This window comes from Betta splendens, chromosome 10 (genome assembly GCF_900634795.4).
Source record: "Betta splendens chromosome 10, fBetSpl5.4, whole genome shotgun sequence".
In the NCBI taxonomy this organism is placed as follows: Eukaryota; Metazoa; Chordata; class Actinopteri; order Anabantiformes; family Osphronemidae; genus Betta; species Betta splendens.
The window spans coordinates 17756148-17769396 of NC_040890.2; the positions used below are offsets into that span (position 1 = coordinate 17756148).

Here is a 13249-nt window from a genome sequence, read left to right on the forward strand (position 1 = left end):
GTTGTAATGTTTTAAAACACGACTCTGTCATGTTTCTGGGCCCGACGCGTCCTCCGAGAGGTTGGCTTACTCCGGTTACCATAGCAACCGGATGTGTAGGTCCAGAGTTTGACAGGCATGCGCTTGAGCGAGGGTGCGCGTGCAGCACAGCGCATGCTGCATTTAGGGCACGCGCGGTGATTACATACACTACTACTATTCTGAGCAGCTGCTCTCCACAAACCATGAATACGAAAGGGAGGACCATAAATATTTGATTTCTCTACAGTGAAATCTGCATAGCTCATTCTTCTCGCACTTGTACTGAAAATTCCAGCTCTGGGTCCAGCAGTCGGAGCGGGTGGTGTTATAGGAAGATGCATTATGCAACAGGTCCACAGTCAATAATGAACAGCGCTCCCTCGCTGCCTACTGAAAATTGTAGATTACCCAGCGCCCGAGTTCCCAAAGAAAATCTGCATACTGTATATTTTCATGCTAAAATATGCTAAACAGATTTGGAGTCAATTAATAAAGCATGTGATACATTTTTGAGCATTTGCATATTTGAGCGATTGCGCTCGACATATTGGGTCAAAAATAGACTGTGACACTTAAAATGACGAAGCTGATCTTTGATGGTGCGATTTTCACCTTTTTGTCGTTGCTGCGCTGCGACTGAGCCAGAACGGGAGGATCTAGTAAATATGTTGCTGCCACGGATTAATTAGGAAATGAACAAACACCCACACGCGCAATAACATTATAAAGAAGACGTTTGGACTCATCTAAGAAAGTTACAAAACCGATGTTTACATTTTGGGTTTTTTTGAAGATTCTGAAATTAATCCCCCCTAATCAAAAACTTTGTTTCTATAAGCACCATAAAATGTTTTAGCGTCTATTCAGGTATGAAGCCGTACGTCAGCGTCTTTGTAGATGTTTAACACAACATTGTTGACCGTTGACCCCCAGCAGGCGCAAATCACAGACAACACCTGTGGCTGTCTGACATTTTTTTGTGTCTCCGCCACGCACTAAAAGAGTTGACATTTGGAATCCCACTACAGGTGGAGGAGATATCGAGTGCGGCTCATTTGCATACGCCAGACAGCGTTCACACTTCATTTGTTTGAGGAGCGTGATTTCCCCCGGGCCGCTGGCAGACCCGAGCCTCCGGGGACGCCCGGGCACCCAGCTGCACAACCTGTGGCTCGTCTGCCCCTGTCACAGCTCGCCGGCCGGCCGGCCGCCCGCGCTTCTGTCTCGCTCGCTTTATCTCTCAATCCCTTCGCGGCGCCGACGTCGCCATCCTCCTTGCCCTCTCCCCCGCTGCTTCAGATTTCATATCTCTCACTCCTCCACACCATCAGCTTCAAGATACCCTTCAACTTCCAGCAGACGCCGCACTCAGACCGGAGCCGCGGTGCAGAATGAGTGGAGGCTGTAGCTGTGTTAAAGCCCCGCGATAAAACTGTCTTATTGACTTTAATATGGCCACAGCCACGATATTGGCTCAGATAACTCACAGGGAATAACGTGCCGGTACAGTAAAAGAACCTGAACCTGGCGCCGATGATCGGATACGCAGCCAAATGAAATCAAGTACAAGCAGATTACTTTGTCCTCCTGCACTGACACCGTGTGTGATGCAGGCAGTGAACAGGAGCTTCCCACAGTCGTCCTCATAGCATCATAAACCACTGAGAATGGGAGAGGTCTGTCTCACACCACTGACCCTAAACACCCCGTCCTCCTGAAACGTCAGCATCCGTCCGTCCTGAGCGCCGCTCTGCAACAAGCACAATAAAATAACAATGCAGGCGCAGAGACTACAAAGAGCCCGGGTTAATGCGGGCCGGGCCGGACACCTTGTTATTCTGCTGTGAGGTTTGCTCCAGACAGCGCCTGCCTCTTCGGGCCCCGTGGAGCCTTTACAGAAGCCGCTTGCCTCAGCCTCAGGCTAGCTGCCATTTAACAGCAGACAGCTCATCAAAATGAGTGACAAAGGCTGGGGATAAAACTGACCGGCGGAGTGAGAGGGGAGGAGGGCGGTGGAAATCACCGCCGCGGGAGGAGCAGCCCCTCCCAGCGCTGCCTGTCGCAGCCTCCGCCGCAGGTGCGTTGAGAAATGGCCACGCATTCTCGTCATTCCTCCTCTGCCGCGTCTCTTCATCTCACTCTCGTTTGCCCAGCGCTCCCTCGCCTCCCTCCACGCCCCTGCTTATCCCCTGTTAATCTAGATTTGCCGTGTGGCCAAGCCGCCGCTGGATGGATGGGGCTTTGCACACAGTTGTGCTTGCGTCCATTTTGTTTGTCCCGGCATAACAGCTTGATGTCAGAGCGTCAAACTCGCAGAAATTGCTTTTGTCCCCCGTGTCGAGCGCGTCCGGGCACTTTTCCACGAATTCTACAAATTACACGTTGAGACTCTCCATCACTTTTACAGTGAAACACATTGCGGAACAGCTTGAGTGAAATAAGAGGCTATAAAACAGGATCTCTGTGCAACAGAAGCCTTAGAAGAGTAACCTCAGCGCGACTGTTGCTCGCATTAACACTAATTATAACGGTGGTGGAATTGTAGGAGATGGGACGCGCGTCCTGTACCTGACCCCGTGTGGAGGATTTCAGAAATAATACCCCGGGAATTAGCGACGGAGCACGTGACCGGCTGTTTATGGCCGAGTGCCGCGCACAGATTGGAGTCTTTGTGGGGAAAAGCTTATGAGGTCGGCTGCGATCGCGGCACCGACCGTGTCGAACGTTGTCCTTCAGAGCCGCGACTGCGACTGCTCAGCCCCAACAGAGGCCGCTCGTGGAAGTTGCAGTCAGAACCCGCTCTTTACAAAGGATTTAAGGGACAGAATGTACAAAACACATGGAAGTTTTAAAGCTGCAGGGCTGTTTATGGGGAACCAAAGGCTCCGCTGGGCGTTCTCCAGGCGTCTTGGAGAATTGAATTCACAGCCGAGCTCGTTTTCTTCCTCGCTCCTCCTTCACGAAGAGCAACTCAACCTGGCAGAAACGCTACATCTGCACTTTACAAAGGTCAAACAGGATTTGCGGGTGTTGAAGACTAAATCTCTTTACACGTTTTGTACGAGAGCCGTAGCTAAAAGGCGGCGGCGGAACTCCTGCATTGCTTCGCGTCCACATTCCTCACGTTTAGAAGGAATCTTTTTTTTTTTTTTTTTTTTTATTAAATTCCGCTCAAAAAGGTCAGACTTTGTTTGACCAGCGTGTGGTTTCAGAGGCGCTGAATCGCTCCCAGCTCCTCTTTCAACGGTGACACAGTCCAATGACGCTCCAGCCATCTGTTCCCTCAGTTCTCCCTCTCCTCACCCTGGAGCAGCCTTTAAAGGCAGCGTGTCGTCTAAAGATGAGGGATTAAAAGAAGCGCAGAATTATCATCATTACCCCACAAATTGCGTCTTAATAGGAGAACGGAGCCGCGTTTGTCAAACAAATGAATGGGACAAAAAGGGCGATTGAGGAGGAATGTGCCCGGAAAGGCTGCGATGTAACCTGACAAAACACTGAGCACGTTGCTCGAGTGCCATCTGCCAGAACAATCTGCTTTTCCCCACTTTGGTTGTCGTGGAGCTGAGAAGAAGCAGTTTCCTGTTGCAGATGCAGAGAACGAGATTAATAAAGAGTTAGCTTGAGGCGCTGGAGCCACGACGCAGCGTCGCTGGGCCTCAGTGACATCGCTTACATTAAAACAACGCCACGCAGACGTCCTCGCTGGAGTCAGAGCGGCTCTGCCTCACGTTAATGTGATGCGGGGGGGGTTATAATGACTCATCAAGTATTTTCCAGTGGGCGGAAAAAAAACAACAACCACGGGAGATTCGTCTGACGCAGGAAGTGCCACCGTAATTAGCTTCATACTTGGCAAAAGCGCAGTCCTCCGGTTACAGACAGAAAAAGGAGCCGATCAATACCTTGTGTCGGAACCTCACGAGCGGTCGATAGGGCGGTGACCCGAATCCCTCCTTGTTGGGCCTCCCGGCGGCGCCGAGCGCAGCGAGCCCCAGCAGAACCACGGCAGCCGACCACCATTCGGCCGTCTTCATTGGTCGTTTCCTGTCAAAAACCAAACAAGAGCGCTGAGTGCTTGGTGCTAACACTGGAAGTTCAATAGCAGTTGGCCGAGACAATGCATCATGTCCGCTGTAATTAGTGCAGACAATGGGAAGCGCAAAACTGTCGCTGGTTTAAACCAAAGCTATCAATACGTAGTCGGCACTCAGCGAGGAGATTAGATCTGCTTTTGAATCAATTAAGGGGAAATAGACGTCATGAGAAAATCAAGATAAAGAAGACAAAGGGCCAATATATTAAGGCAATTAAAGTGAGGGCTTTGGATTAATTAGGCTGAGTGTCTAAGTCAAGCAACTGTGATAGAGAGCACAGAGATGCTATCTGAACCGTTCCCTCCTCCGCCTGCAGGAAGGCAACACCAATAGATTTATTTAAGAGCGCCAGGAATATTCACTTTTCACCTCTAACATAACTGCATCCTCAATTATTCATTACGCTGTGTAAACACGGCTTTGACCTTTGCATGACTGGAATTAAACAAGAAAAGAAGACACACATGCCCTGTGAAAATGTCCCACGTTCCCCAGAGACGCGGGAAACGCGTAGAGGACATGCGTTAGTCAGGTTCACACACACGCATGCACGCATGCACGCACGCACACACACGAACACGCACACGCTCACACGCACGCACACACACACACACGCACACACACACACACACACACGCACGCACACACACACACACGCTCACACGCACGCACACACACACACACGTGCGCGCGCACGCACACATACACACGGTTTATGGTCAAATCTGCCACATTTGTTCCTGCTCATACTCGTCTTCATCTGCCTTCATCCCCTCGGCTCACGCCGGTGTCACTCGTCGTGACGCGTTCGTTTGCACCAGCAAACGCCGAGCTTTGCGTCCGAAGCCGCCTGGAGCCGCCGCCGCCCGCTCCCCGTCCTCCGGCGCAGGGAGATGAGTGACGGCGCCGCGGCGACCCCGCCTCCTTCTGCCTCTGGAGTGACAGCGAGTCAAAGCCGAGGCCACGGGTCGCGTCACAGCCACAGCCGGAACAATGGGAAACCTCCCGTCTCTGACCGGATCCCACGTGAACCGCGGTTCTGCCCATAAACACTGCACGGCCACGCTCAGTCCACCCGCTGTTTGTGACGTGTGACGCTGGAAATAAATCACTCAATTACGGGGACAAATATCAACAGCTGTCTACGAGATCCAGCGCCTCATTTGCATCCGTGTTGGAGCTCAATCAGGCGCTGACATTTAAAATCTATATTCTCCGTCAAACTTTGACACAATTATGAAGGCGTCGCCTCCCACGCGCGCCCGCCGGCCGGCGCCGCCTCCACGCGGGAGCTCTGCCTGAAAGTTTAAGGCGCAGAGCGTTGAGCGGTGGTGCGGTTTAGCAGGACGCGTTGGGCTGGTAAACAGCCCCAGCGAAGCCCTGCAGACAAACAGCGTTACACTAGTTCTGTGCCACGAGGCACGAAAGGCTGTTTTATACAAACTTATTCATGGGCCCAGGTCCAGGTAGGAGCCCTGCCTGCGGCTCCTGCTGCTCCTCGCCTCTGCGAACGCACTGGTTCAGACGCACTCGCTGCATTACCATATCTGCGAGCACAATCAATCAAGCTCTGCACGGCGTCCCAGCGTTCAATGGGTTATTAATGGACTAAGGTTTGCAGGTTGCTGTGACGGAGACGGAGGCATGAAGCGTTTCAGGACATTTAGGCCCAGACAGGAAGGTTTCACAGGGATCTTTACCTCATTAGGATCAGCTTCATCCTTGGAACTCAAAATGATTTTGTTTCTGTTTAAAACAGCGGGAAAGTACTTATGGCGGATCAAAAAATGCAAATCTATGTAAATAATTTCTGCTTCTGCACAAAATTCCCCTTTGATTCTCAGCCAGTAGACGAGACAATGTAATTTAGTGCCAACCTAGATCATATCTGGATTTATTCTAGCTGTGCCTAATAAAGGAACACAGAGTGTTTGAACAACTTACCAACGAAAAAAGTCTTTGTGTAGAAAACAACAGGTGCGTGTTTGTGTCCATTTGCGCTGAAAGAGATGGGATCAGTCACAGAGCCCCCCCAGCATCAGCACCACCCCCCACCACCACCGGCCCTTCTAACGTTGGCTCATGCTTTCACATTGACTTTCAAACACAGACTGGCTGGTTCCCACCATGTAGACGATGCATCATGTGTTGACGAGCTTGCAGCTGACCCCCCCCCCACCACCACCTCCCTGAATCCTTCTGCAGCCGCATTCAGCAGACTTTTGCCATTCGCTGCGCTGGGTGAGCATAACAAGCGTCCTCTATGCTGTAGATGCTGCGCGTGTGCCGTGCACGAGTAGGGCTTGAATTGCTGCACGCAGCGTGTGCTATCAGCTGTTATACACAAAACAGGAACACATCATAGAAGCGTGTTGTACATTTCCCTGACATTGTGCACGGTTTCCCCCCAAAAGGGCATAATTCACAAATAGCCTTCTCCCACATGTCTATTCTAAGACAGCTTAGACTAATCCTGAGTTATTGCTGATAACTCTAAAATTCACAGCTTCACCATTACAGTCTCCTTGTCTCAAATATAATTAAACGCAGCCCTTGGGAAATGGAAGAAGGAAAAGAAGAAGTGTGAATATAGATGATGGTTCACTGAGAACGTCTTCGCTTCTGTCCACATATTTGGGACACTTCAGCTGTTTTAACATTTAGGTTCACAGAGACATATACAGACAGTCAAGATGATGCATATGAAGCGATTCTGACTCTGACTCTGTGTTTCCAGCAGCTTCCACAGACGACACTTCCCTCAAGCAGACAGTAACACAAACACCAGCTACTACTGCACTTAGCAGATACCACATACCCGCTGTTAGTGCGATCTACTGTGTGTCCAACTGGAGCTAAATCCACTTCCTTTGCACAGGCGGGTGGAGAGAACGGTCTGAGCGCCAACGACCGGTCACAGTGTGTCAACGGACCAGCGCCGAACACGGACCCGGACCGTGTAAACGGTGACTCATTGTCTGTGTAATCTAGTTCTGCTCTATGGAGTATAAGTACCTGTAAAGTGAGAGAAGACGTCTCTGTCAGGATGCAGATGTTGCAGATCGACTGGACTTAATGTTAAACTCATTCAGTTTCTTCTATTAAGGTTTAATAACACAAGTATGATTTATGGACCTTTGCTCCAATGTGTATTTTGTTTTCCGTGGTATTTAAAGACGACTGGTGAAGTACTTCTACTCAAAGTGAGATGCACGTCTAAGAGCAGAGAGCTGCTTTTTTGCTGAACACATCATGATTATAGCCAAACCACCAACAGAATCCCACTTCAAGGTCCGTGTGCTACGGTAGCTGAATTTTGGACTTGATATTATAACACGGAATGAAGCATTCTGAGATTTACTCATACCTGCGGGTGAAAATCCATAATATTCATACTTTCATTAGTTTTAAAGCAGGTCAGTGGTTTGGTCCATATTAGTTTATCTTACTCGTATTATTACACTACAATGAAACAAAGTGATGACATAAACGACAGACAGGAATAAAGCTCAGCTTCTCTCACAGATAATTTAAAAAGCCTCTCCTGCAACATAGACAACTTTCTTTTTGCCGACAATATCCTGACTCCTTTTTTTTAAATGCCATTTTGCAAACTGTGCTTGAAACCTGTCAAGTGTTGAAACGCTATTTTAAGTGCTCTTTCCAGCACTTTGGCAGCTTTATCCCCATTCATAGGTGTAAAATGCAAAGCGTCCAAAGAGGGAAAATAACTACTTTTTGGTTTGTGCCCTGTTACTTATTCACTTTGCTGAGCTCATATGAGGGTTTTCTGCGGCCGCGCTGCTTCATAGTCAGTCAGTCATGCAGATTTCCTCCAGGGACCAGTCAAGTACATTTAGAAAGCTGAGTTGCTGAGCGAAGCCTCAGAGCCTTGCTCAAAGGTTCCGGTGTGATAGTGTAGTTGTTAGTTAGAGTGAGGCTGTTCATTTACACTAATGTATATGATTTAATCTCATAATTTCAAGTCCGTCACTGTCGCTGTGAGATCAAATCCTAAATAGACAAGATTAGTTTAGTTCATTAAGGGATGGAGACAAGGAAGAGAAAACAGAAAGGTTTGACATTGTATTTCTTTTTAGAAACAGGTCAGAGACGAGCTACAGCTAGCAGTGCTAATGTGCTAACGCGTTGATACTGACACACATGTTCTTGGTTCAACACAAGATTTCCATGCACTTTATATTTCATACGCCGCCGCTTCGCAGTCAGAGCGGCCTCTGAACGCTGGAGACTGAAACACAGCGGAATCTGAACTAACCACATTCATGTCTTCAGCTCCTCTCTACTGGAAACGAAAAAAAAAAAAAAAACATCTACAATATTGTCACCAGGCTCATTTATAGTCAGACCGGGGCCCAACTGTGCAGCTGAGAAATTAGATTACAGCTCCGTACACGGGCTTTCTGGGCTGGCGGGGGGTGCTGGGTGGCTCCAGCGTCCTGTGTAAACCGCTCACTTCTTTGAGGCCTGTTTGAAATTATTCAAATATTCAGCAGGGTCACTGGAGGGGACTCGAAGTCAGCAGATGAAGCGCTGTGCTCCCCCTTCGCCATACGCTGCAGCCGCCTCACCCCTGACCCCCCGCGGGCGGGTCTTTAAGCCCGCTCAGCTGTATTTCTGTGTACAGATCAATTTGTTTGGAGTGCCCCAGTTTGTCGGCGCGATAGCTGCAGAACAGCGAGCATCTGCTGCGTGTTTGCTGCCCAAGCAGCCTGCCACGGCGTGTCTTATTTGGCAGAGTTATCGTGGCACTTCTCATACTAATACGTTCCCAGCAGCACTGTGTACTGATAGAGGACTCGTTCAAGTTCAAAGCACGTCCAAAACCACAGGCGACACACTTCCCCCCAAGGGTAGCGCTTCCGCTGGGTCCTTGTTCCGCACTCACTAATGCTGAAAACGCGGTGCCAGTCTCTCAGATGCAGTAAGAGGGGATGACTTTGAACGTCATACATGCCTAAATGTGTATCTCATATCGTATTCATGTTATGCCTCCGCATGGAGTCAGCATGAAATGTTTTCAAGACTTTTCCTACATCCTACGAGGCTTTGTTATTATTTTGGTGCATCAAGGAAACGTCAGCGGCGTCTGTAGTCTTCACGTGTAGGATGTGCATGAAAATGAAACGCTTGGGGTTTGAAAACGACACGCTGAGGATGTTTTGCATGGGGCGAAAGGGGGAAAAAAGAGGGGTTTTCTCTCCGCTTCCACTCAAACAGACTGTGCTACTGTACGCTCCTTTCCGCAAGACTTGCGGGCAGCGAGTCAGTTAATAAACGGTGGAGTGGGTTCATAAAAAGGGGCAGCACATGCCCAGAGGTCAGAGGAGCGGCTGCTGCACGGAAGCTTGTAATCTCAGCCGCTCGCAGTTTGAAGCAGAGGGCTGAGGTTCCGCTGAGGTTCCGCTGAGGTTCCGCTGAGGTTCCGCTGAGGTTCCGCTGGTCAACGTCCTGGCCTGAAACCCGTAAACCGGGGTCATATACATGCCGTGCGTCAGCGAACCCAAATCGCTTCGGTTTTCTGTTATTACAACAGCGATAACGAGCCCGCGTCACGTCGCTAATGTATTTATAGCATCGTGATTTCAGCCGTTTCCAGAACAACCAGTTCGACGCAGCGTGAACTAGAACAGTCCGTATTCCCCTGCACGCAACTCGCAGGCAAACCTCTATTGTTTTTAGGAATTTACAAAACAAAAGCTGTGTTTTCCATAGAATTTTAACTCAAGGTTGACTGTGACAGTCGCCAGTGTTCAGCCGTCTTCGTGACAGATCTGCTGTCTGTGGCTGAGCGTTCCGACTTTCTGTGCAGACTGTGAATGGCTTCATGGATGGAGCCGCTGATGAAAGCAACAGCAAAAGTTGGAAAAAGGCTGCGAGTTTAATGAATGAATTATATTGTCAAGAACTTGACTGCAAAATAGATTTGTCATCAAATATAAATATAGTTTTTCTTGGTTCCAGCGTGACTTTTGTGGCTGTGAAGCGACGCTCTGTCTCTGTTTGATGCAGAAACGTGAGGCTGTGGGTCAGCGCTGCTGCGTCGTCGCTCGCTCGGAGGTTGAATTCCTGATGTTTCACCTTCACACATGTGGCTGTTTACGTATTTCGACGTGGTTTTTGCCATAACTGCCCAGTTATTCTCTTTGTTCAAGCTGTTGCAGCAGCTGCAAACATAAAACACGTTCGTTTCTTGGAGCCTGAGGATTTTTTTTCCTAGAAAACAACCGCATTTTACAAACCAGGTGCTTTCAGATCTAATGTTGTTGTTGCAGCAGTTAGAAATCTGGGATTTCTGCTGACAATAAAAAGCACAATGTTACTTCCTTAAATTAATAAACAAAGAGACTAAATTTGGCTGATTATGAAGTGATTGAAAATTAAGTCGAATACTTGTCGTGTCACAGCAGATTTTCAGCTCCTCAAAGGCTTGATTTTCTTTTCTCTAACTGAACTGAAGCCGAATTAAAGGTTAAGCTTTAGCTTCCACTGATTTCAGGATCGAGACTCTTCTCGGACGGACGCAGCCGTTTGAACGCTCCTGTCGCGGACACAGAATCATGGGGTCTGAAGGCGTCTCCTGACAAAAGCATCATTGTGTAATCACCAGCTATTCATCTTAAATGACACGGTGACAGATGTTTTGGTGAGAGGATGTGCCGTGACTCTTTGCTGCGAGAGCACTTCCTCTGCAGACGCCCAGCTGTGCTGGCAGCTGTATCTGCTGACGGCGCGCGTGGAGACGCTTTGTGCAGACCCTAATTTTCCTCTAGTCTCCAAACTTGGAAGTCGCATTCGCCTCCAGCATATTTAGCCGTTGTTTGTACGCAGATCTGCTCACATGTGACCTCCGGGTTGTCCTGCAGTCTGTCGGCCAATTAGGCCGCCTTGCTCATGGGCGGGATTTTGACTGATGGGAGCTTAAGGGTGAAACATACAGGTCTTTGACACCAGTTACAATCACGTCCTTTTGATTTCTCCCGCTGTCGCTCCGCAATGAAAGAGATCCGTGTTTTCACAAGAGATTAACTCGCGCGCACCTTAAAGCCACCTCCTAAACAAGGCCGGGCAGTTCAAATGAGTAAAATGCCAACAAAGGCTTCGGCGTCTGGCTCCTGGCTCGTGCTTTTCACAAGGAGATAATGAGCAATAGAGGCAACAGTATGAGAAAAGTCCTGAAATGAGCTCTTTAAAAAACAGAATGGCTGTATTTTAGTCCTGTCTTTTCATCTGAGGAGCAATTTCCAAGCGGGAGGGATTTCTTTGTGGAGCTTAAATTGAGTCCAAATAGTTGGGCCAGATCTGAGCAGGCACCAAAAAGCTGAGGCCCAAATCTGGCAGGGCCCTAATCATCTCTGGGAAATGCTGGATTAAGTCCAAATAGGAGGCACTTGAGCTGTCTAATGTCTTTCCATAATCACTATGATGTATTAAATATAGCTGTTATGCTAATGGGTTAATTCATTAGCCTAATTAATGCTTTAATGTATGTCTACTGTATGCCAGTGTGACAGAATATGCTGCAGCCGGAGCCACTTCCTCTCATCTCATCTGAAGACAATGCGTTTTTTTAAGGTTATATGCAATAATAAAATCTGACTTCAGCGCCACGGCGCTATTGGGGGGCAATGCCGTCCTACCAGCGCACAGCAACGCAGGTGAGAAGTGTTGAATTAATGCCCCAAGTCATCAGCACCTGCTCCAACGTTCTCCTGTGGCGTCCAGGGAACAATCAGCTGAGACGACGTCTGGTGAACTTCACATTCCTTTTCTTTCCACACACACTCCCTCCTGTGTGCGCCGCCCAAAGCCTCGCGGGGACGCTGAGCGATGCCAAACAAATAAGCGGGAGCTAATGGGCCCATTCAGGCGAGGCGAGAACCCAGTTGTCGAGGACCTGAGGAAATGTCGCACCTTGAAACTTCCCCGAGATCTTCCCACTCCTTTATTGTTTTGGCCCCGCGCTGCCGTCAGCATTGTCTCCGGGAGCTTCAGCAGCAGAGAGGTCCTGTTCCCAGAATGCAATCTGCGCTAGAAGCCGCTGCACGCTAGCTGCTCAGCACCAAACAGGAATAGACAATGTTAACGAGTTGCTGCTAACGTAGTGCTGCATGTAGCTGCCTGGAATAATCCATTAATGCAGGTCTGGGGGTCTTAAAGAAGCCAGACGCGCCCTTCAAGACGTCTCCACCAATCACGTCGCAGACGCTCAACAATTAGTGCCGACTTCTTAGTATGCGCGAACCCTCACCTCCTCCGGAACTCAAAGATCCAATCCGGCTTCTCCGCTGTCCCCGACCCATTAGACGCGTCTCCGAGCGGATGGCGGCGGCGTCCCCTCGCCACCAGATCAGATGAAGAAGCCGATAGGCCCTCGCCCGAATTTGCTGGCGACATAATTCATTATTCCTCGTCCGGGTTTTATGAGGCCGTTATCGGTTTTGTTCAGATATCTATCCGAACGCATGAAATGTGATTACACTGAGCTTTGAACTCGCGCGGGTGCATTGTGTCGCCCACTAAATCCTCTGTGCGCCACCGTTGCATTTTACTGTTCCGCTGAAGGAGGGAAGAAACAAATGCTCCCTGTGAGTGCGTTTATTGTGAGGCCTGATAGATAACGCCTGTATGGACCCGTGTCACATTTATAGTTATGCCCACATGACTGTCACTCATCTCCATTTGCACCCGGACCTCTAATTAAGTTTGGATATACTTCACTGCGGTGATAAGAGCACGCAGACACATCATATTTTACATGTTTGGAATATTTAGCGTATGTGGGAACATGAGGACGGCAGAACTGGAGGAGGAGAAGACTTATTTTTTTTCTGGCCTCGTAGCGGCTGCAGAATCCACGAGCTAAATCACTTTCAAAGTTAATCTGCTATAAATCCTGGCAGGCAGTCCAAATCTGGGCGGAAAAACTTTTTGAAATCAAATGTGGAATTTCAATGATCCTTGCAGCGGGGAAGTAGGTGCTTCACAGAAATCCAACAACAAAACCAGGAACAAACTTTGAGAGCGGCAGCGCTTCTTTAACTACCTTCTTTTTTACACGGTGCCTAAAAAACATGCCGTGCATCTGCTTTAGAGTGTTCACTATGCGA

General features: G+C 48.9%; 1 protein-coding gene across 6 annotated transcripts in view; it reads right to left on the reverse strand.

Moving 5' to 3' along the window:
• fstl5 (follistatin-like 5) overlaps nucleotides 1-13249 on the reverse strand; it is a 92646-nt gene that overhangs the window by 73446 nt on the left and 5951 nt on the right. For all 6 annotated transcript variants that reach the window (XM_041072600.2, XM_029164621.3, XM_055512365.1 and 3 more), the window contains exon 2: nucleotides 3927-4068. In XM_041072600.2, the coding sequence (XP_040928534.1) occupies nucleotides 3927-4068 (142 nt within the window). The remainder of the gene's footprint in view (nucleotides 1-3926; nucleotides 4069-13249) is intronic.